We start from the raw sequence: 22,992 nt of genomic DNA, 5'->3' as shown, positions 1-22,992 counted from the left end.
AGCTTGCCTGAGGCAGTTCTGCAGCTGGGAGAAGTACATGGGCAGCCTATTTAGGCAGTCACCTATATTGTGACATATGCTATCAAAACATCAGTTAAGAACACAGCAAGAATTAGCATTTCGGCTTAAGGCAAAGTGATAGGAAGGGATTTTTATTTTATGCTAACCAATATGTAAGCCATTGAACAAAAGCAAGCTAAATAGATGTCTAATTGGAATCAGAAGATGAGGAACTCCAATGCAACTGACTTCCTTGGGCATTTTGGTACAAGACAGGTAAATTCACGTGAAAATTTTTGTTTTCTGTAGTTATGACTGCCTAGCACAATAATTAATATATTTAGGTCAAATAAACAGGCACAAACATTCTCAGAGTATGAATAATGGAATAAATACTCCCCAGTATGGCACATCCTGTTTAGGGACTGATCCAGAGCCCATTTACATCACTGGAGATTTTTGCACGGACACCTGTTGATCTCAGATCAACACTGAGGATGAGCGTTATGCTACAGATGGAGCATTCTGGCTCTAAAAATCAACAGAACAACTTAAAGCTTTTTGTTTAAGCTTAGAAATAGGTCTCCTTGAACTGATGGAGCTAGGAATCTCTTAGTTGAGTTGGGCTGTAACTTACTGGATTTGTGCCCTATTGCCCTCTGTTGAATGGGAGCAGATATAGCAGTTCTGTAATTTTATACATATAGTTGGTTTTGTATTTATTAAACTGATGTATTCAAACTGCAAAATTTGGCTCTGCATCCAAACTTTCCAAAATCTTAGTTACTGCAACACAATAACTGTTTCAGATACATCTTTCGCTAAAACAATTTCTAGCTGATAAATAAGCCCAATCCATGCACAAACATGAATGGATTATGCCATTCATTGCGTGCTATCAAGGCTTTAAGAACTTTTATGCTATATCCAAGTCGCTTAGATCAAGAACAATTTGTTCCCTTCCCCTTAACTTAATACCAGTTCCAGCATTAATCTTCAGTGTGTGTAGAAGATATGTTTTGCAATCACAAAACAAAAATTCTACATGCATTAAGTGACATAATAACAAGTTGAAAAAGACCACATATCCTCTCGTACATTGCTTACAGAATGATCTCCAGACACGAGATGCTACGTGACCTCCATTTGCATCAGCTGCATTGAATTTAAACATGCCCACAAAAAGTATACACACTTAGCATATAAACACCATCAGAATTCATCATTTAGAAACAAAATTGTGAACCCTCCTTAGAAAGCACATACCTGAGACTGTGATAAGTGATCATCCTCTTGAAGTGTTGGAAACATTAAAAGTTAAAAACAAGGGTCTAAACTTCTGCCAAATTTCACTGCTTTTTCCTTTCAAATCCTCTAATAGATTGAGCATTTTGGCTGTCATTCAAGGAATTGATGAGACCTCAATATATGTCTTTACAACACTACTGAAGAAAAAAAAAATTAACACCTTGAGCAAAATTTCCAGAGGCACCTGAATGACTTGGAAGCACATGTCTTTTCCCCGCACCCCAGATATAATTCACAAATTTAGTGAGGATTAGGCACATCGATGACAATGGAGTTCAGATTCACAGGTCAGCGTGGCTTTTGCAAACGTTAATTCCTTCCCGTATAAACCTGAGAGAAATGAGTACATTTACCAAAAAAAAAAAAAAAAAAAAAAAAACACAATAGAGTACTATCATCCTTCTACTAATGATACGGATGTGCCACCGTCCTCAAATAAAAAAGGAAATGGGAAGAAAATGCCATCCTAAAGATAAACCTAAGTATAAAAAAAGAAGAACAATTCAGACCCACACACACACCAAGAATGTCTGTAATTTCAGCTCTTTTATATAAATCTATCAAGTTTTTGCTCATAGCATATTTAGAAGAGAGTGGAAAAAACACACTAATCTGTCTGGTATTATTGGCTTAGCTGTCCTACATTTTTATCTACATCCCTGTTTTACAGATTAGACATCACTGATGTTCAAATAAAGGAGACGAAGCCATACAGTATAAAAGTCCAACATAACACAGCCTGGGTTTTGGCACACTACCAGCCTGCTTCAGAGAAAGCAATGGCAGCACAAGTCACGAAAAGAATACCGTTTACCTCCTGCTCCCCCAGCCCTTCTCATCTTAACTATTTAATCTAATTAACGGTAATGGGAAACCAAACACAATCTCTTTACAAACATATGCAAGAGAGACTGTACAAAGTGAACAAGTAACAAATAAAATAAAATAAAAAATAAAGAGAGAGAGCACGCACATGTGCATGCCAAATAAACCCTTAAGAAATAATGAATTCTTATCTAAAAACAGAGGATTGTGAAGTCCTGCTAAGTTTTCTTAAGCAGAAGTTTTTCTGCTAAGTACAGAAAAAATGAACAGTAACAGTTTTTGTTAGAAAAGGCTGTGTAAACTTGGAAATAGAAAGTAAAATACATACAATACTAGAATTTCATTAGTGTTTTTTTTAAAGCTTAGAAGAAAAACACTGTGCTTGCCTTCTACTAGTGCATTTTACAAAAACTATTGAACGAATGCTAAAATAAGAAAGAAGAATATTGAAGATGATTCTTGATAATATTGAACACTTAGAAGTCCTTTACATCCATAAAAGTGCTGTATGAACATTAACTAATTGTGGTAGGTGAAAATATGCTGACTTTGACCGCAGCATTATCCTGACCTCAGGTTCAATCAAAAGTACTTGCATGTTGGCAATAACTCAGGAAATGACAACTTTCTGGAACAGACTAGAAAATGAAAGTGTAAGGCCCATTGGAAATCTAAAGCCATAAAATATCTGTTATAAAAAAGTATGTTCATTTGTAATTGCATGCAGATTGAGTCTAATCCTATTAAAAAGGAGGAAAAAAAATAGCCACAAGTGTTTCCATCACAATTTGGGCAATTGATTAGTCATCATTAGGTCAAAATTTTAATAGAGTTGCTTTCGATATCTAGAGAAATTTGTTGGTAGCCGCATACTGCCCCGTAACTTTTATCTTTTAACCTTCAAAAAGATAAAAGTACATATCCTTTACAATATGCATTTGTTCCCTCTTAACAGTAGCTGAAAGGATCAAAAGGAATAAGAGTAAAGAGAAATATTATCAATGTATTAAGCAAATAGAAGTAACATACTAGAAAGAACAACAGCTGAATCCAAATTGATTTACCTCAGGAAGAAGGATTTTGGCAGTTGTTTGCAAAAGTTCTGACAAAACACAGGCAAATACACAAAATGAACAAAATCCTTGGTCTAGCTCCTGTCTCTGCTACATCTCTAAGCCTTACTCTGCATTTCTGCCTCTCTCGTCATCTTAACACTTCACTGTAATAAGCAGCAAGCCAGGCATGTGCATCACACCCACGTAGGAAGCAACCTGTATGCTGAAAATTAAGCCTCCTCCCTTCACTGTTAATTCTTACAGTGCAATCTCCAGGCTAGCACTGTCTAAGCGCTCTGGATCAGCTAGCAAGGACATGTTTGGGTTCTGCAACTTGTTTGTACAATAGTAATAATGGCTAAGTAAGCTATAACCAACACTTTCAGTTGCACCAGTGCCAACAATAATGCAGTAAGACGCAGCAATTATGAAAAGATAACCAGCTTTAATATACTAAAGTACATTTCTATTTGAGGATGGGAAAGACTTAAAAAAAAATTATTTAAGAATGCTAATATTTGGGAAGAACAGTTTTTCAGTTCTCCTTAAGGAAGGAAAATTGACCAAGACTGAGAAAGCCTGGGTTTAGAATTACTAACACTATTTTATCGTATATTCTATAATAATGACTTGTCTTCATACATGTTTCAAAATCAATTCTTCAGCACTTCAAGAAAATCATTATGACATCCAAGGCTACAGAAACGCAAAGTTTTGTGCGTCAAGCCACTAATGACTCCAATGAATCCAAACAGAACCGAAGGCAGGTTATAAATTTCATCACAACTGTCAAATGCTCCAATTTGGACTAGACCTCCATTGTGCTTGACACTCTACAAGCATATTATGAAGTGCTTCCATTTTACACAAAAGATACAACCACCAGACCTAGAATTTGGTTACAGTATCATATTTATAACTGGTTTTAGATGGCTGAACTAGATCTTTTGTCTTCAATGCATTACTATTTGACAGAACAATAGTGAGTCACTACACGACCCGATTCAACCAACTACATAATTCATATCTACCTTTAAGTATGGGTTCAAACGTGCAAAGCGTGTCCTGAAATTTGGTGACATATTGAGGCCTTAGCAAGAATATGTATTGATCCAAACTGACACACCTGCATGCATCACTCCTGCAAAGATCGCGCTGGTTTAAACAGGCCCTGTTACAAACAGCAAACGACTACCAAGTTTAAAGCACAAAACATTCTACACAAGATATTCTATTGTTTACCAGAAAACATCTTAAGAAGTATTTTTGCATACACAGCTTTGAAGACACTTCTTCTGCACACATTGAAAGGTTATCATAAAGAGGACTGATTTGGTCTACTAGACTGTAGAGAAACCACGCCATTTTGCATAAAGTAGAAAGCTACTTAACATTGTAATACTTCCAGCTACTACTATCATTTATTAAGTACACATTCTTTAAAAAACCGTTCATGAATAAGTTCTGCAGGGATCTGGCTTGCCACGTGGTATTCGTTTGCTTGGTTTCCTGCTACTAGTATACAATTAAAGGCACCTAAACACACCAAACACTTTTTCAATGCTATCTTAGTATATCATTGCTTCAGTTGGCACAGGATGGGACGAATCTTGGCTTTTCACTGAAATCAGTAGAAGATTCCATTGGATCACGGTATCATTCAGTTGTGAACACTTGTTTAAATTAGGACTGACCTTCTTCAAAGACGTAGCTTATTCCAGGCATTCAGTGGTGCTCTCTTCATAACAAACGATAGCAAGTAGTTTCAGTTAAATTACATTTCAAGAATAAAAAAAAAAAGAAAGAAAAACTACAAACATGCAAATTCAGTCTTTATTTTATTAAAAGAAGGTTTGTTCTGTTGGAGGAATGAATACATTTGTATCTGCAAAACATTACAAGCAAACAAGGAACAAAACCTTTGCTTCTGGGCATGCTCAGACCTATGTCACTGCACAGTTTTCTGGAAAAAAATCACCTAGAATATTGTAATTCATAGCAATTCAATCATTACTGAAAAGATTCTGGGATTTTAATTGCATTACAAAGTGAGGTACATTTTACTTTTCTCATCTGTTCCAAAAACATCAACAGTTCAAACACTGTTCTATTTCCAGAACAAGTATGAATTCAGATTACTCCATTCTCAGGTAGATTTACCCGAAGGGAAAGAGAAAGGAAGACAGCTAAGAGAAATTAAGAATCATCATCCCACTCCCTTTTAGCACTGCTCAGCGCAGTAAGCAGGCTCCCAAGCACAGAAGCACATGTTATCAGTCTTTCCTTCGCACTTCGGATCAGGACACCATCCTCTTCTATTGCTTGCCATCAATTTATTTCCAAATACAATATCTTATCCTATAATTTAGCTCTTCATAGCATAAAAGAAATGCAAATACGTGCCTGAAGAAAAACATGGAAACAATAAATCTGAAATTGAATGCAGTGAGGATACAATGGAAGAACATCTAGCAATAGCATTGGACAAGTTTGTAATATCATTATGTTATTACAAACTCACATTATGTTAAATGACTACAGAGAGTAGAGAGAGAAGAAGGTAAAAAAAATTTACAACATCAGGCAATATTTCAAAATACATTAACACATGTCAGAACACGAAAACCACAATGCCATGTATTCTCATTTGGGCACAAATTCAGCATGAAACTTGAATACAACTTCAGATTAAGTCATGGTCTCATTATAAATACAATTAAATACCTTGTTGAATCTGAGCCCCAAAGAGAAGCACTTTGATACTACAACCAAAAGATCAGATGTAAAATTGTAAGAAAGAACTGTAAAGCAAAAAAGCACCTTAGAAAAAGAACTGAAGAACAGCTAGGTGCAAGTGTCAGATACATAAACTTTGGGGGACATGTTATTCTGTGTTTGTTCAGCACTTGGCACAGCAAGAGTCTGGTTCACGCTCAAAGTGCACAATACAAGTAAATAAAAAAACTGCTTAGTATGAGATTATTTTAAATGATTGAATGAGTACTTTGTGGGGAAAGAGACTTTTTTAAATTATGAAATGTATAGAAAGCATAAATATAAACTTATGAACAGTCAAAACTACACATGCATAATACAAGAAATGGTTGGGAACAATTTTCTCAATTATTGCAAAATATTCTGTGTCTAACTGCCACCAACTAGATTCTAAAAGCATGACTTTGTTCCTCTTTAATCCAGTTATCTTCCTCTGCTTTAAGATATACTGATACACTGGCAAACACCTTTGTCCACTGCTATCAAATCCCTCCACCATCATCTTCAGTAAGAAAGTAATTCAACTCTCAAGCTTTCTATTAGTGTAGACTCCACAATCATTACTCATGTTTTGAGGTTTCAGCCATGCTGCTAACAAAATAACGTGCTGTTTAACAATGGTAGCAGAATCTAGACCATTTTTGTTAATAGGGAAGCATGTGACTAATTCCTCAAGACCACAGAAGGCTTCTTTCTTCCTTCTCACACATGCTCTTTTGAATCTCTCTGTAATTTTGTTCCTTTTTCTTTTTTTTTTTTGTGCACATATCTTCATCAGTTCTCTTTCCAAGCCAGTTTCTACATTTACTTCTAATATCGTAATCTCCCTTCTCTTTCATTTTCATTGAGCATGCACACAAGAGGTTTTTAACAGTCAGAAGTGAGGCATATACTAAAATCTGAAAATACAGTAAACCTTATTTTGACACCGTCAAGCACAGAAGTGTTTCCAGACTTGTACCCCAAATCTTAACTCTTTAAAAATAAAGTTGTTAGATTTCATTCTTTAAGTAAAATATATAGCTACTTACACTCTTCTTTAAATATAATACATATTTCTTTAAAAACAAACCGGTGCAGGGGCCTATTTGTTTACAAAAGAAAAAAAAAGACATTACACGCTAAAAAAATTAGTCATTACATAATCCTAAAGATACTTTTATTACTCATGGTTTCAAGGAAAAGTTGTGTGTTGGAAGAATACAAGCTTGCAATAAATGAGTATGGAGAATAGTATTTTTGGCTGTAAACAAATATGCACTAGTGTTCTTAAAGTAGAATGTGCATCAGACCTTATTCACAAACAAAACTATCCATGCTCTTCATCTGTACAATACTGTGGAAAATGACCTGGAAAAAGTTAGGAAAGATAGCAAGATAGGAACATTTTCCTCATATCGTAAAAATATGTTAGACTGGGACTTATCTATGTACTTAATTTAAAGCTTTGCTTTAAAACATAAACTTCATCTTAAAAATCTTTTTTTGCTTTAAAATTTTAATCTAAAAATTAACCTTTCTATAAAAAACATTCCTTTAAAATTTTGCTTTAAAAAATTCAGTTTTATATTAGACAAAATATTAAATTATACAGGCACAGTTAGTTAAGAGGGCTATAAGAACTCATATTATAACCCTTTGTTTTCCAGTGATTTATAATACAGTCATAAGATTCTGTGTCAGCTGACAATCATATGGAAAAATTCATCACGGAAATCAATTCTTATTTCAAAATTATTAAAAAAAAATCTGTCAAGCTATATTTGACTTGCAAAGGAATTTTGTTTCCAGCTGGTTTAAGTACATGCACATCTTATTTATCATGGGAAACCTGCACATGCATCAAGGACTTACCCAAAACGTTTTTTAAAACTATGAGCCTTTTATGATGACAGCTTTTATATTTACTTCAGATGTTATATCTAAAACCACAACATTTTAAAGTCCACTATTATCTCTGTCCAAACTAGTGACCCTGGACACCTTAGAAAAATGAATCAAGGTTTGTGGGTTGTTTGTTTTTTTGTTGTCTTTGTTTTTTGCAAATACACAGATATGCCATGCAATGGCAGAGAGAGCACGACTGGTCTTGTCTTTTATATATTATTCTTACATTTTGAAAGATTTATTGTACATGTATAGAATCCACAAAGGCTTTTAAAACAGGATAGATGTATGTAATATTCCCAATTGCAGGTTTACAACCCAGAGCCCTGATTCTGATTACATTTAACTATGTGCTTAACTCAATATAAGTGAACAGTTAATCTTGAGTTTAAAGCACAGAATTATCTGCAAGATTGGGGCTTATGTCTCTTAAATACACCTTAATAAAATCTCAAATAAAAACTATGGTCTTTTGTGTCACAGATGAAATCGTAGTAGTTAGACCATCCATGGCCAAACATGAATTTGTACGGAATATGTGTGTTTTTTTTTTTTTAATTCAACTAAATGTTTTAAACAGATATTTAAACATGTAAACTTTAAGAAAGCTTAGAAGGATTTTGCTTTGTGTTTGAGTTTATTTAAATATTTTACCAAGCTTTTAAAAAGAAAGAAAACTTCAACTGTAGTACACAAAAGTTTAGACAAGAATACACCCAATTCAAATCCAAAAAGCTCAGGAGCTCAAATCTAAGGTTGAAATTCTAGAACAACTCGCTGTTATTTGTTCACATGATAACTGTTCCTTCCTTTTCCTTCCTGCCAGTGAGAGATGTGAAGTTCATAGGCAAACTGAGTCAATAAGCTATTAAAAATAACTAATCCTATATTTCTTTTGGAATTTGAGATTTCATTATAGCCACTACCATTTGAACAGTACCCTGGAGAGACATATTTCCTTACCAGCATGGTCCATTATTGCTTGATGAAAGCCCACAGTGACTTTGTTTTGTCCAAAATAGCTGATTTGGACAAGGTTTCAGGAAAAGAGAGTCTATATAAGGATACGTACAATTATGTATTTTTTGAAGAAAGCACTGAATAGATCTGAATTGTATCATACTGTATTCATTTCAATACCACTCCATAGGAAGTATACGATATATTACGTGTTGAATGAGGTGTGCATATACACAAACACAAAATACAGACATATAATCCACCCCAGATTAATACATCTTCATTTAATTTCCAGCAAAACAACTGAGTCATTTTATGGACTTTAGAAGTATGTGGAAAAATTAGAGTAGGCACAACTAATACAGCTCCTAGCTTACCCTATTATAGTGCACTGTTATGCACTGGTAATATCATAAAAACAATATGATACCATTCAAGCTTGTAATTTTTCAGATGTACAGGTAAAGTCTTGTAAATAGGGTTCTAAGTGCTTTTAACGCAAACACACAACTTCTGCAGCTTTACACAGTAGAACAGTGCAATACATAATGTGCCCATATTACAAGAACAAGCGCTTAGTTTACAGTTGTACTTGTTTCACATTAGACTGGCTTTGCACTTTCAGCAGCTCTAGCACTTCAGCTGCTTTTCCTATGATCACCTTTTTTCCCCCCTTTCCTCTTACTCAATCTGTTTCCAGGTGCGGGCTATATAGAAGAGTCACTGTTTTGGTGGCTAGCTCTCACCTGGTAAGATAAGACAGTTTCGAAGTAACGGTACAGCAGAAGTTCTTCTAGAGGGTCGGTTCACAGTGCTAGGGTGACCCTTATCTCCACTTACCTCCCAGCTCCTTACTTTGGAAGAAGCTCGCTCCGGTTTCTTTGGAAAAGATCCCGATGTGACTTTCGGCCTCTTTTCAGGAATCCCGGTGATGACTGCTGAGTTTAGAAAGGGCCTCTTCGGTTTTCTCCTTACCTTCATTTTTTTAGCATCAGGCTTTTCTTTCTTAAGGTGCTTTCCCACTGTAGTTTTCTTTGTCTGGTGCCTACGAATTGAGAAGGCAGATTTCTGGGCACGAGGAGGGAGTTTCCTTCTTATCCCCTCTTTTTGCTGTTTTTTAGTTCGAGAAGTATGTTTGCCTGCAGTTACTCTGTTTCCTCTCCTCCCAACAGAGCATCTGACAGATATAGGTCCTGCAGCCTTTTTGGAAAAACCTGTTTCTTTATTAGGGCCTTCTTTTCTCTTCCATCTTGCCTTTGGATTCTCTCTTTCTAATCGCTCACTCCTGATGGAGGTCAAAGGGGTTTTGGCAGCTCTGCTATTAAAGGGAGTTAATCTACCATCTGCTTCCGCCTGAGACTGGTGAGAGTTCAAAGGTGAAATGGCCAGGTGTTTAAAAGAGTTCTCAGAGTGAGCAGACACCAGACAATCTGATCTTTCTGTGGAAACAGAAGATCCATCTGTCTTTTGACTTGAGGCTATATCGTTCCCTTTACCTGGATCTGGCAAAAAAGATACTGAAGATGAACTATTGAAGTCTGACCAATTAAAGGACTTTGATGCCGTGCCCTCTCTCTGTGCGCCAGCTAGTTTCTTCGTGTTTGCATCAAAGCTGAGACTTCTGAAAAGCTGTCGAACGTGGGAGGGCTTTTTGGCCTTTTCTCCACATGTACTCTTAGGAGGCGTTTTCAGAATTCGATTTGTCAGTGGGTCATAATACTTGAATGAACACTGTTTATATTTATACCTTATAGAGTCCTTGCTGTCTGCAGAGTTGCGATTTTTCCTCATTTTGGGAATATCTGTAGGTTTACCTTTACACTGTTTAATCTCTGGACATGAAAGCACATAGACCACTGTCTTGGGCTGTACAGGGCTCATAATCTTGCTGTAGGATTCAGGAAGTTTAAGGGCACATAGTCTAGTTTTCATGTTTGGAGTCTTTTCATTCTCTGGCCACATAATGTCTGCTTTCTGATCAGCTGGGTCAGGTTCTCTTCTAGTCATTTTTCTTTTTGCTACAGGGTAGTTCACTAGACTTGTTTGGGTGCCATGGCTGACTTTAACCACCTGGCATCTTGAGGCCAGGCGCCATGTCCTTTTCCTAGGCATTTTAAGAATTTGTGGGTTGCATAGTGTATCTGAGGCTAAAGATGGGTTATCAAAATCAGAGCCACCACTTAAAGCATCATTGAATTCTGGCAGTGCTTTAACTGGTGCACTTTCTGTTCTGTTACCCTCAACAGTATCATTCTTCTTTTCATCTTTCTGCTTTTTCTTCATTCTCTTCCCTGCACATTTGGCTGAGGATTCACTGTCAAAGTAGCAGCGAAAACGGCCTTCCCTGAAATCACGCACAAGTTCTTCGATTTTTATATCATCTTCATACATTATTTGAGACCAAGTCTTTCCCACAAAAGAAGGAGGCACATGAGGCAGAGCTGGAAGAACTGGTTCTTCAGTATGAACTATTACATCCTGTTTTGCTGCTTCTGTTTGCTCCATTGACTCACTTTTTAAAGCAGAAGAGAGCTGTGTTCCATAGTCTTTATCTTGCAAACTTATTTGGACCTCTTTCAGGAATTCTATATCTTTTATAGCTGCCTTAGGTAAGTCTGCTCCTGACTGAATAGGTGCATCACAGTCAAAGCTCACTTCAGAGCCCTCTAAATGGGTATGGTCCAGAAGCGAAGAAAAAGTTAAACAGGGATCATTCTCTTCTTCTTTGAAAGGTAGTTCTTTAGATATAGTTCCATGGCAATACTTCATAATAACATCTTCAATAGTTTCATCCACTGAACTTTCATCAGTTCTGTTCATCTTCATTTTTTTGCATCTTGCTAGTTGTGGGGATGTCCCAAGTTTTAAGGAGCTGTCGATTCCCACAGTATCCCTGAGATGGAAATCAGACACCAAAGTTTCATCCTGAGTTTGTAAACCATCTCGTTTTAAGAGAGATTGACCTGAGGTAATACATAAAGAATTGCTGGGGCTGTACATAGGATTCTGACACATAGGATTTCGATGTGAAACGGAAGGGCTTTTGGGGTCAACCAGTGCCAGAGCAGGATTCAAGCAAGGTTTCAGTAACACATCCTTACTGCATACTTCCGTTCTTGTTTTATCACATCCGCTCGGTGGAATCATATTTGATGCCACCAAGTTCCTAACATTTTTTACTATTTTAGGATTAACAGAAGAACTATGAATTAAAGGATTGACAGAAAAACGTTGAGGTACTGGGCTCACGGCTGTAAACTGGCCTTCATGGCTATGATTTGCAATTTGAGCATCTTTCAGGGTATGCCGTTTCTCACTGCTACAAATGCCCACAGACTGCTGGGATATTCCTGTAATATCTTCCTGTCCTTTTTCTAGTTTCTGAATAAATGCTTGTGTTACAAAAGCTTCCTTTGGGCCCTTATGAGATAGGCATGGAACAGAAGATCCCATTTCACCAATGGACTCCTGGTCTTTACTGGAAGCCTCCTGCCTGCTTCTGTTCTTCTTTTTCTCTACATCTTCTGGAGATAGGCAAGCATTTCTAGGAGCCTCTAGAGTGACAGGGAGTGGTATGTCATCATAGGTTGGTCTAGGGGAATGAAAAAAAATAGTAATAATTTTAAAAACCTATATAAGTACTGCAAATATGCTTAAAATTTTTCAAACAAAAGTAAACAAAAACAACCCTCCCCCCCCAAAATAAACACAGTTACTTAGAGTGCATCACACCTACAGAGTAAAATCAGGTTATTAGCTTTGCTACTTTAGCAAAAAGATTCCGTTAAAACAAAACAAACCAACAGACCAAAAGCACACCAACAAGAGAGGAGAAGGGTTAGAAAATGCTGCACAAAGCTAATGACAACAATTTGGGCATGAGTTTGTTACCCTATTCATGCACCTATCTATTAAGAATGGCCAAAAACACAATATTGTTTTATAAATAGGGCAAAGCAAGATTAAGCGTTGCTCTTTGTTCCAAGTCGTGAGCTTATAAAGAAGTTATTTCACCGGTAAAACTATACTTAATATTAAGTTACTGCAAATGAATGGAACATTATAATATTGCATACCATAAAAATACTGTTGACTATAAACACCACCTTCCCTACAGAACGTGGTTGTCCCATAGGAACTCTATACGTTACAAGGAATTCCATGCTCATTGCTTCTCACAGAGATCCCACAGCTTCAGACTCACTTCTATAGGAAGCCTACTTATAACTGTTCAGTCTCACTGTGAGAAGAGCAGATTTTTATATATTCTACAACTGGTATTCTTTAAAAGCCCTATCCTTAAGCGCTTACAATTTGAGGCAGCCCTATGTCTTGCAGAATTAACAGAACAGCCAGATACGAAATAGTCTGCATCTGTCTGTTGTATTAATTGTGTAGAATTTCCATTTCTCTTATGCATCACAGAAATCCACAAAGCTCCAATTTGTGTAACAGTTGGAAAATCCAATAAAAATCATAAAAAATTAAGTAAACGTAACTGAAGAGAGAACATGGCGCTTCACGTAGAAGTTAAAACCAGATCCTGCACAAACCAAATGGATGCTTACTTTAATATACGGCAGACAGCTTCCATTTATTCTGTTATGGTGCATTCATCTGCTCACAGAAGCATCGGGAGTAAATTTGATTGTAAAGTAATTTCCTTAGTTATAAACATTCAGCTTCCACACTTAATGAAAGTTAAAATCAATCCAAAGTCAATGGAATTAGTAATGCTTAATGGTCAACGTGTGCAAAAATCTTTGCAAGATTGAGACATTAGTTAATAAAAGCAGCTGATACCAAGCAAATCTATAGCAAGCATTTCTAACTAGCTACTTCACACTGAAAAACAATCACAGAGGAATTATCTGAATATAGCTAGGGGAAAAAAAATATTACTGAGAGATGTCAGATAAAAGATAAATTTTCAGACAAGAAGAACTGTTTTATGGTTGGAAAATGATAGGCTTGACCATTCTTTCAAGAAATATTTGTATTTAAAAATAAAACTGATATTTGACCTTTATAAAGTTGACAAGATTTACTACTGAAAGTGTAAGTTTCCAGAAGAAACATACATAGGACCAAAAAAAAAAAATCATACCTGGAGCCACCTACTTCAAACCTTGGAATAAGCCTCAGTTTGTGATCCACTACTGTATTTTGTTCTCTCTTTCTCTGATAATTATGAATACAGTTTTCCAGCCAGCTGCATACTCATTTTATTATCATTTAATCTCCAATCACATTTTTCTTAGCTTGCTTATAAATCTCATACAAGAACACGTCAAAAACCATGCTAAACACAAGGCAGATGGCATCAAGATGGTTCTCCTCTATTCACAAAGTCTGTTATCCTGTCAAAGGAGGAAATTAGAATAGCCTGACATGATTTGCTCTGATAAATCAGCAGTAACTGTTACTCATTATTTCGTTATCTTCTTGTCAACACTTTGCTTATTCAGTTCTCAGGGAAATACTATAATTTAAGCAAAGACATCTATAAGAAGATCCTTTCTGGGCCCTTACTAATAAATAACAGTTTCTACATTTGTTCTTTCCCAGTCCTTTTGAAACATCAGACATTCTCTATCACCTCTCAAAAATAATTACTAACAGCTCCCGGACTGTTTCGCAGGGTACCTGAACTAAATATCATGAGTGTTTAAATCCCTATTTATTCAAGTCACAAGGAGAACTACAGAGTCACTAACAGTCAGCACTTAAGTAAATCACTATTTGTAGATGATGTAGTTCAGTAAAGAGGTATTCTTTTTAAAATATCATTAACTTTTTTATGAAACGTTTAGTTTGTTTAATAATACATAGAAGAATAATGAGAAAATGTCAAACAACTTTATCAATAAGTTTTAAGAAGTTACAGTTGAGATGCAGGTAATGCATACAGGGTTATAATCACAGGCTTGAGAGTCCAGAGGAAAAAAAAAATGCCAGAGCAAAACTTTTCTATTACTAATAGTTTACAGTTACAAAAGACTAGACGTTGGCAAATCTAATGCTAATATTTGAAAAGATAAAGAAGTTCTAGGTGGCACAGATAGCTTGTTTTTCCCAGTTAGCGGGGTCTGTTCACCAAATGAAATAATCTTGGATTTGCAACAGCTCAAGAGATATATACCTTTTTCGTGTAGCCGTTGCATTAAAGTACATCCTGTATTTTCTTTCTGGTAAAAAAATACTGGATGTTTTCAAGCTAGAAGTATTAATTTATTTGTAGTGATGCATTCATGTCCCAGGCTAATTTGTCACAGACACGTCTAACAGCCTGTTCTGCCACATCCCTGATAATATCAATATGATTAGTTTCAGACAAAACAGACTTCTATCTGCTCGTCAGATCTATCCTAGTACGTCACCTGAGTGCTGCAGAACATGTTATTTGTGGATATAAGCCTTTGTCAACAAAAGCAAACTGCTGAAGGAACAAGTAGGAAGAGTACCAAAAAAAGAAAAGGAAAAAAAAAAACCTCTATACACTAACTGATGACTTAAACTGGGATTTTTAATCAGCTTGTAGAACAAAACAAACCAGGAGTGAGGCTTACCTGATTTCATTTCAGCTGACGGTTCTACAGAGACAAACCTACACACTCACACTGTTATCACTCTTAAACATACACATGATGAATGAAGAAAATACCTCTCCAAATATGAGCATGACTAAATTGGCCAGTTAAGGTAATTCATACAAGTATTAACTGAATGCGTGAACTGTAAGGATAATGAAAAAATAAACATAAATATTCACCTGACATAATCCACAAACAACAGTCACTGCCAACAAACCAGAAGAATGAACACTTTCAATACATGCCATAAAACATGCTGCTACATATATACATACATATATATAAAGCCCAGAGTGTATGTACTATAAGAATTTGTGAATGTGTGTCAGGCTGTACAGTCTACAATATACTAGCTGACCCATACATTCTTACTTTTTGTTAGGTCTTCACATCCCAATTGCTCTGAAAAAAGCTATATCAAACCACTAAGTAATGAAACAAAGTTTGGAAGTAAGTGGGGAGACAACACAAAAGGAATCTACCTGGATAATATTTATGTAAACACACTCTTTTCTAAGTTGTCTCAATATAAGTTTCACCTAAAATGGGCAAGATTTACTGCTCAGCAGTGGAACAGAAATAAATATTCACAATATATGCATTCTAAAGACACACAGTTAATATTAAAAAAAAAAGGTATTATACCTGTTGTCATGGTATCTGTGGGGATGATGCTGCAAAACATCTTGCAGGAAACGCTCCATCAGGCTACTGGTACCCATACGATTCCTACAGTACGTGGTAAAATGTCTGTGCTGGGAGCTGAAAACATGCTGATGAAAGATGAAACGTATCACTGATTTAATACTATTGCTAACACAGTGACCTCCATAAAGATGACTTTCTAGACTGAATATTAACACTGTTACAATGAAAACGTCTAAATAAGTAAAATCTTCAGTCTTTTATACTCTAAGGCCTTGATTCAGTGAGATTCTTAAATACTCACCTAAATTTAATGAATAGTCACAATAGGGAATCATAAATAACCCTAAAACGTGTTGAAGCACCTTGCTGAGTTGGAACCTAAATCAGCAGCTCTGCAAGATGCTCAGAAATCTCTCGTGACTGGTACAAATCATCTAGCTACATCTATAAACAATGATTTAAAATATTTTTGAACTTCATACGAACAAACATCCTGTACTTCACCCAAAGGATAACTTTCATGCCCATATAAGATTAAATAGGTTTCTACTTTCTAATTAACAAAAGTATAAAAGACTACAGACCAAGGTAGAGTTAAAGAGCGGTAAAGTAAATATTTGATCAAATGGCTTCAGCTTTGCTATCTAACATATTGACCCCAATATTTTACAATTTATACAGATCTCAAGAAGAAAGCCACAGAAATAAAACTAACGGCTGCAATGCACAGCAGCCTATCACTTTAGAAAAGCAGACTGCAGAAAGCATGTCATTTGACCAGCTTCTTTATAATATCTAACAGATTAGATAGGTGGGTACGTTGTGCAATTGACAAGTTTATTATTTTCCATTCAGTATTGGTTTTTCAGTGTAGAGACTGATATTTTAGAAGCTGATAAAGCCTACTGGTACTTCTTGCTATCTGTTGCTGAATTACGCAGCAGCCTTCCTACCTGTTCAAGATTACTGTAGTGTACATGGCAGCAGTTGCAGTATCCTTGTCTATTTTGCACAGTGGATACTCCAGGCCCAGGATGTTCTTGCCCTCTTGTGTGTAAACTGAAGGAAAAAGTTAATATTACTAAGACATTTCAGTAAAAAAAATAAAAATAAATAAAAAGAAAAAGAGAGAGAACTGTTGGGTTGCGAGCTCAAGTGCCTAACATGAAAATTCTGAATATCTATGTTATACTACAGAGTTGGAACAAACTTGCACCATTAAGATTTCGATTTCAAAATCATAATGGCAAGTGACATTACGTATTTTTAAGGTATTCCGAAACAAAAGTCACTAAAGAAAACATTTCTCTTTTAAAGCAGAGCGAAGGATAACAGGGATTGAAGGCACAGCTGAACACAAATTCTAATTTGGGTGAGCCACAATCTCACAATAACTGTGTCTCTAGAAAGAAGCAGAGTCATTTTTTCATCCTTGCATTTTTTAGTATTTGGAAATAAAAAATAGACTGAAGACCAAGAAATTCTGACATCCACTGATATTAGCTTTTAGGCACTACAGTGCCCCTTCTCCACAGTTTCTACTAATATGTGAGCATTATAACAGTGATACAATGTAGATCAAGTGTATCAATTACACAAGACTACAGACAAGGTTAAAAAAATACATCCTTCCTGGTTTACTTTGTGTAAACAGTAAGTTGCATGCCAGTTAGATCATCATCTAACTCACCTGCTATTACTCTCCTGCTGTAGAGAGCCTTCTACACCATGTCTGTCCATTCCTATAGCAGGAATACAGAAAGTCAAACGGAAGAAATCAAGACCTTTAACTGCAACTGGTTACTTCCCTTACATTGCACTTGTGATAATTAGTATTTTAAAGGAAGATAACAAATTTGGTTAAGTTCAAGAAAACATTTACAGAAATGCTTTTGTCCTCAAAAACCTGCTCTGAGCTTCATAAAATAAGCTTTACCCTTTCTTGGTGGAGGTGAGCGGGAACTTTTCTATTGACTTGCCTGCGATCAAGATTAGGCAACCTACATTTAGACTGTTACACCCATGATCACTGAGACAGAAATGCAGCATATCTTTAACAGCTTACTGCATGACAAGAAAATTGCATCTGTATGGAAACGATGTGGACGATTCAGAAGTCACTTCTTCCATCTGAAATTTATGAAATCAATGCTGAAATTCCATGCTGAAATTTAGGAAATCAAATTATGCAATTGAAACTACAAGGTGAACTAATACTTCTGATGTTAATTATTACCGTGAAAAAAGAGAACAAAAATAACAATAATATCTGCTTTAAGTTACCTTGTGTGGAAGAAGCAGAAGCTTCATCAGATGGCTTGACTCTGTCAAACATCTGCAAGTCAAAAACATAACAACTGAAAACAAAAAATAAAAAGCACAATACAGCTTTACCTCATCCTCAATTTCAGCATGCCCAAGCTCTTCGGAAGCAAGCACAGTATCGTTCCAGCTATAGATCAACACTTAACTTAAATGCATCTGCACTGTAAAAAGCAACTCCTGCTTTGCTAGTGTACTCTCATATTCTATTTAACGATGCTCCAACTACCCATCAAACAACTTCTGAGCGACTGCAAACTGTCAATGACTGCCAGCGTTGGCAACTGAAAAACTGCCAGTGTTGGCTCACACACAAACTATTTTATCCAATCCATTTGCCAGGGAAGCAAAATGGAACAGAAGCCTCTCTCTGAGGGCAATTTTGCAGCTGCATGTTAGCTTTGACAGGACAATGGGACAGTTTCTGATCTAATTAGCAAAGTCAAATACTTTGCTTATGAATACAGCTTAGACTGTTAGGTTATTAAGCAATAACTTTGTCAAATTCATTTAATGATGACTTCTTCAGTTACATTTACAATATAGACGAAAGATATGTTAATAAAAAACAAACAAGAAAACGTCCAAACAAAACAGTCATCCAGGCTGGAAAAGCAATTGTTTTTGTTCAAAAGATCTGCAAATCAACAATGAACCCCACAGTTTTTAATTAAAGTAGCACTGCAACAACATGCAACCATGTGTTTCAGGGCATCTAAACGCAAAAGGCTTCCAAGTTTTACACAGTCCTTTACCTTACAGAATACAAACATAAAGTCAACTTTCTAGTACAGACCTTGGTGTATCAACCTTCTTCTTCCACCAAAGCTGATTCCAGGCTAGTGAACAGTTGATGTCGAACAGGAGGCCATTTGCAGCACAGGACACTTATCTTTTCTCATCCCATCTGGCAACAATGAAGTTAAAGAGCCTTCTAAAATATAATTAATAATGCACATTTCCCACACCCTAAAGCATGTCATTTTTTCTGTATGATTCTGCAAACAAGTCAGTCAATAAAATCAATAAATTTATTTTTGAAGTCCACTGTGCATTTTTCTTTTCCATTACAGAAGTTGTTTTGACAGTGTTTCCTTCCTATATGCTAACCATTCCTCCTGAAATAACCTTCTTTCTCCTTTGTTCCTCATAGTCCCTTATTTATTAAATATTGTTGTGGTTTTGGATGCTAGTACTCATAAAATTAATTCTATCTCTGCAATAACAGAAGACAAATTCCCCAATACTAAAGAAATGGAAATGCATGTGTTTCAAGCATAACTTATGAACTTGCTCTGAAAAACAATGTTTCCTTTTGCTTTTGTTATGTAAACTAGTTGGATATTGCAATAAAACATTAACTGGAACTTTCACGGCACACTGGATGTTCAAAGCATTTTATAAATTAATCATTACATACTCTGTGAAGTAGTATCATTTCCACATTGCAAACAGAGAAAGAGAGACATGGTCACAATAATTTCTGCAGTCATTGCCACTAGCATCATAGCGAAAGCATCACATGCAACCTCAAAACTCAGGACTTATCAATTCCTAGACCTGCTCTTGGCTTACCAGACATATATGTACTTGTAAAATAACAAACTTAAGGTTTCAAATAAAGGACTTCTACTCTTTGTTTTTTATAAACTGTTTTTATAGGAATCATTCTCTCCTTTCTGCTTTCCCATTCTCATATATGGAAAAGACACTACACTCCTATATGAGGCCTATACCATTAGTCTCACTAGACTGCATGTGATTTTTTTAAAAACGGTTGTACTCTTTCCTCTACTATACACTGTTCAATATAAAACAGTAGGGCTGCTATAGCAGTCATGGTATAAGGCAAGTTTTATGGTCAGAAATATCCTACCAGCTCAACCTAGGGGCTGGAGTGAGGGGGAAGGAGAGGGATAGAACAAAACAGAAAAAAGAGAATCACTCTCCTTCCCACATTGCATGAATCCATCTTAAAAAAAAAAAACAAAAAAAACCAACTACCTGCACCTAGAAACTTTGTCCTTCCCGACTATCTTAAGTACCTCTCCTAAGTTTTCCATATTAGGAATGTTCACCGCACCAATCTTAGGTTCTTTACGTAAGTGGCTGGGAGGACTGTGTTCCTACGTATGGTTGGGAGATAAAACCTCTTCCAAATAACAGTTCACAGCAGGAGTCTAATCTAATTGTATGTACACTTGTTATTGTGCTTTTGACCTTCAAGAGCATCTAAAAAAAAAAAAAAAAAGGCAATCAAAATAGAGTCTAAATCCAGCACAGGCTGGACAGATATTGCGTAACTACAACAAAATGGAGCACTTCAGCATTGTTATTTTATATTGAAAAAAAATAATAAATTGACTACGGCATCATGGATTTCAGTAAAGATGATGCTGTCTGTGATGACACAGACAGCAAAAGAGATCAGCGTCCGCAGCTCTTGCGATAGTAAGTCAGTCATTAGTTGAGATGGTCCTTGGAGGCAAACAATATCTGAAACTTCAGAAAGATATAGAAAAATCCCCCGGGGCCATGAAAATCTGAGCCAGGGAAAATTTCTTCCTGATAATCAATCTGATCCTGAACACGGGCAAAACCTACTCATAAGACAACAGAGAAAGGCCTTCTTGATACCTCAGTCATCCTGTTGGGTGTCCTATATCCATCTGGGATTTCACTGGGAAAGCGAAGAAAAAAACCCACAAGACTGTCTTTCATGAATGATGCTTAACCCAAACTTGTTTCCACATGCTTGAAGTCTACTTGCCTGAACTGCTAAGATTTTACTCTACGTATATTCCTAAGACACAGCTGCAACTGCAGAGTGTAGGAAGACTGTGGTGAGCACAGAGGAGGCTATCCAATTCTTTCCAGTTCCAGGAAAGATGAGGAACAGCAAAGACGGACACTCATTCCACGGTCAGCAGGAGGCACCACAACCATTCATCCTGATCCCACTGCTCTAATTTGCCCCAGAATTGGATTACCATACATTATTGGTAAAAATGTTTAATTTCATATATACCAGGCAGTGTCAGTTGGAAAACGTAAGAGGATAACTGCTTCACTGGCTTATTGCTTTCTCATTTCGAGGAATAATTTCAATGGTGGTGCTCTGCTGAGGGCTTATTCATCCACACATACAGTTATGCAGGCTACACAAAGACTCGTGCACCTTGAGATTGAGCTACCAGCTGAGCAACCTTAAACAGCACAGGACCGGACCGTTAAAATAACCTCGCTGAGTTAGCGCAGGCCAGATCTCCTCTCCAACGTTTCGCAGTTCAAGGAGACTCCATGGAGCAGACGTTCTCACTCGGGAGGGCCCAGGTAAAACTTGTGAAAGCCTGCCTTTTCACTTATTAACTGACAGAGCAGTATTACCGTTTCTGAGAAGATCTTTGCCAGAGATTCTTCTCGACGCAGCTGACACATGAGAGAAAATTTCTTAGAAAATTTCTTTAGCTCAGTGTTTTAGGAGGGCACTAATGTATAGAACAAAGACAAAAAAAAAAAATCCATACAGCTTACCATCTGATGTTATGCTCAAATCACACTCTTGTAACGTAAGGGGACCCTCCTGCCTAGATGCCCTATTTATGCTGCCAAAACCCAGACGGTCTAACTGCAACTCTTACTTAGCCGAAGCTATTTCCATACACTGACAAAGCATTTTTTAGATCTGCAGGCTTCGCATGGACAACTTTTGCTTTACTAAGGTATTTCCAACCTGACATAGCTTTAGCTGTTGCATTAAAGATTAACACAGTTCAAAGTAAATTATACCTGTGTGAGCTTCAGCTGAAACATTTTACCACTGAAAAGGTCCTGTGAATTGTGATAAACACAGAAACAACAGGCCGTACGCAGAAATGTCTTGATTTGGTTAACTTCTAACCAAGGGCTACTTTAGCAGTCTCTTGCTTGTATTTAGACACTGATGCTTCTTTCTGGTTTTACTGAATTACTGGAGGCGCAGCAGCCAGAGCCTGAACACGCCTCGGACAAGCACGTTTAACAGGAACAGAAGAGAAACCCGTGAAGAGGCAACCAACAGGTACATATATATGTATATATATATATATGTGTGTGTGTGTGTGTGTGTATATAAAAAAAATCAGTGGTTCATTTTGATAATATATATGAAAATGTGTCGAAGGCGTCAAAGAAACTGCAGGCAACACTACTCGCCTACTGCAGGTGGCAAGTTATAATTAAAAAGGGACTTAAAACAACAAAAAAGACAATCACAACTGCTCCTCCAAAAATCGCTAACCGCCGCGGAGGCCCCGCCCCTGCCCGCGCGCGCGCGCGCAGGGCGGGCGGGGTCGGGGTGGGGGGGCGGCGCGCGCCCTAACGGTCCTAACGGTTCCTGCGGCGCGAGCGCCGTTCACCCCCCTCCCCCCACGCCGTGACGGCCGTGCGCTGCCGCCGCCGCCGCCGCCGCCGGGGCACGGCCGCCCGGCTCCCTTCCCCAGCGCCGTCTCACCTCCATCACTTCCCCCGGAGCTCTTCCGTGCCGCGCGGGGGTCAGGGCACGCCGTCCTCTGCTTCCTGCTCCGGGTCGGCCGCGGCGCGGCCGGAGGGGAGGGGAGGGGAGGGAGGAGGGAGCGGTG

At 37.1% G+C, this 22,992-nt stretch overlaps 2 protein-coding genes across 6 annotated transcripts in view; one reads left to right on the top strand and one right to left on the bottom strand.

The window, feature by feature from the left end:
- Positions 1-5,009: 5,009 nt before the first annotated feature.
- Positions 5,010-22,961, bottom strand: ZDBF2 (zinc finger DBF-type containing 2). Of its 5 annotated transcripts, XM_068948030.1 has the most exons (9): positions 22,866-22,961; positions 19,170-19,280; positions 18,335-18,386; positions 17,742-17,793; positions 17,005-17,110; positions 16,049-16,176; positions 13,918-14,170; positions 9,651-12,402; positions 5,010-5,591 (listed from the first exon to the last, which is right to left on the bottom strand). In XM_068948030.1, the coding sequence occupies exons 8-9, from the start codon at positions 12,261-12,263 to the stop codon at positions 5,562-5,564; spliced, it is 2,643 nt and encodes an 880-aa protein (XP_068804131.1). In that variant the 5' UTR covers positions 12,264-12,402; positions 13,918-14,170; positions 16,049-16,176; positions 17,005-17,110; positions 17,742-17,793; positions 18,335-18,386; positions 19,170-19,280; positions 22,866-22,961; the 3' UTR covers positions 5,010-5,561. The 5 variants fall into 5 exon arrangements, with proteins under 5 accessions (XP_068804131.1, XP_068804129.1, XP_068804126.1 ...); XM_068948028.1 differs by lacking the exon at positions 13,918-14,170; XM_068948029.1 differs by lacking the exon at positions 5,010-5,591 and having other exon boundaries at positions 6,729-12,402.
- Positions 22,712-22,992, top strand: part of CMKLR2 (chemerin chemokine-like receptor 2) — a 28,430-nt gene continuing 28,149 nt past the window's right edge. Inside the window, exon 1 of the mRNA XM_068948045.1 lies at positions 22,712-22,939. The gene's annotated coding sequence lies outside the window, so the exon portion shown is untranslated. The remainder of the gene's footprint in view (positions 22,940-22,992) is intronic.

This window comes from Struthio camelus, chromosome 6 (assembly GCF_040807025.1).
Source record: "Struthio camelus isolate bStrCam1 chromosome 6, bStrCam1.hap1, whole genome shotgun sequence".
In the NCBI taxonomy this organism is placed as follows: Eukaryota; Metazoa; Chordata; class Aves; order Struthioniformes; family Struthionidae; genus Struthio; species Struthio camelus.
The sequence above is the reverse complement of the archived record's forward strand: the minus strand, read 5'-3'. Positions and strand labels throughout refer to the sequence as shown.

Bases quoted from the DNA above. Each gene is read 5' to 3' on its own strand.
- ZDBF2 (XM_068948025.1), bottom strand. From the start codon at position 18,386: ATGTTTGACAGAGTCAAGCCATCTGATGAAGCTTCTGCTTCTTCCACA. The intron at 17,794-18,334 runs GTAACTTAAAGC...TTCCTGCTATAG, and splicing joins TTCTGCTTCTTCCACACAAG to GAATGGACAGACATGGTGTA. The intron at 12,403-16,048 runs GTATAATACCTT...TCATTCCCCTAG, and splicing joins CACAGATACCATGACAACAG to ACCAACCTATGATGACATAC.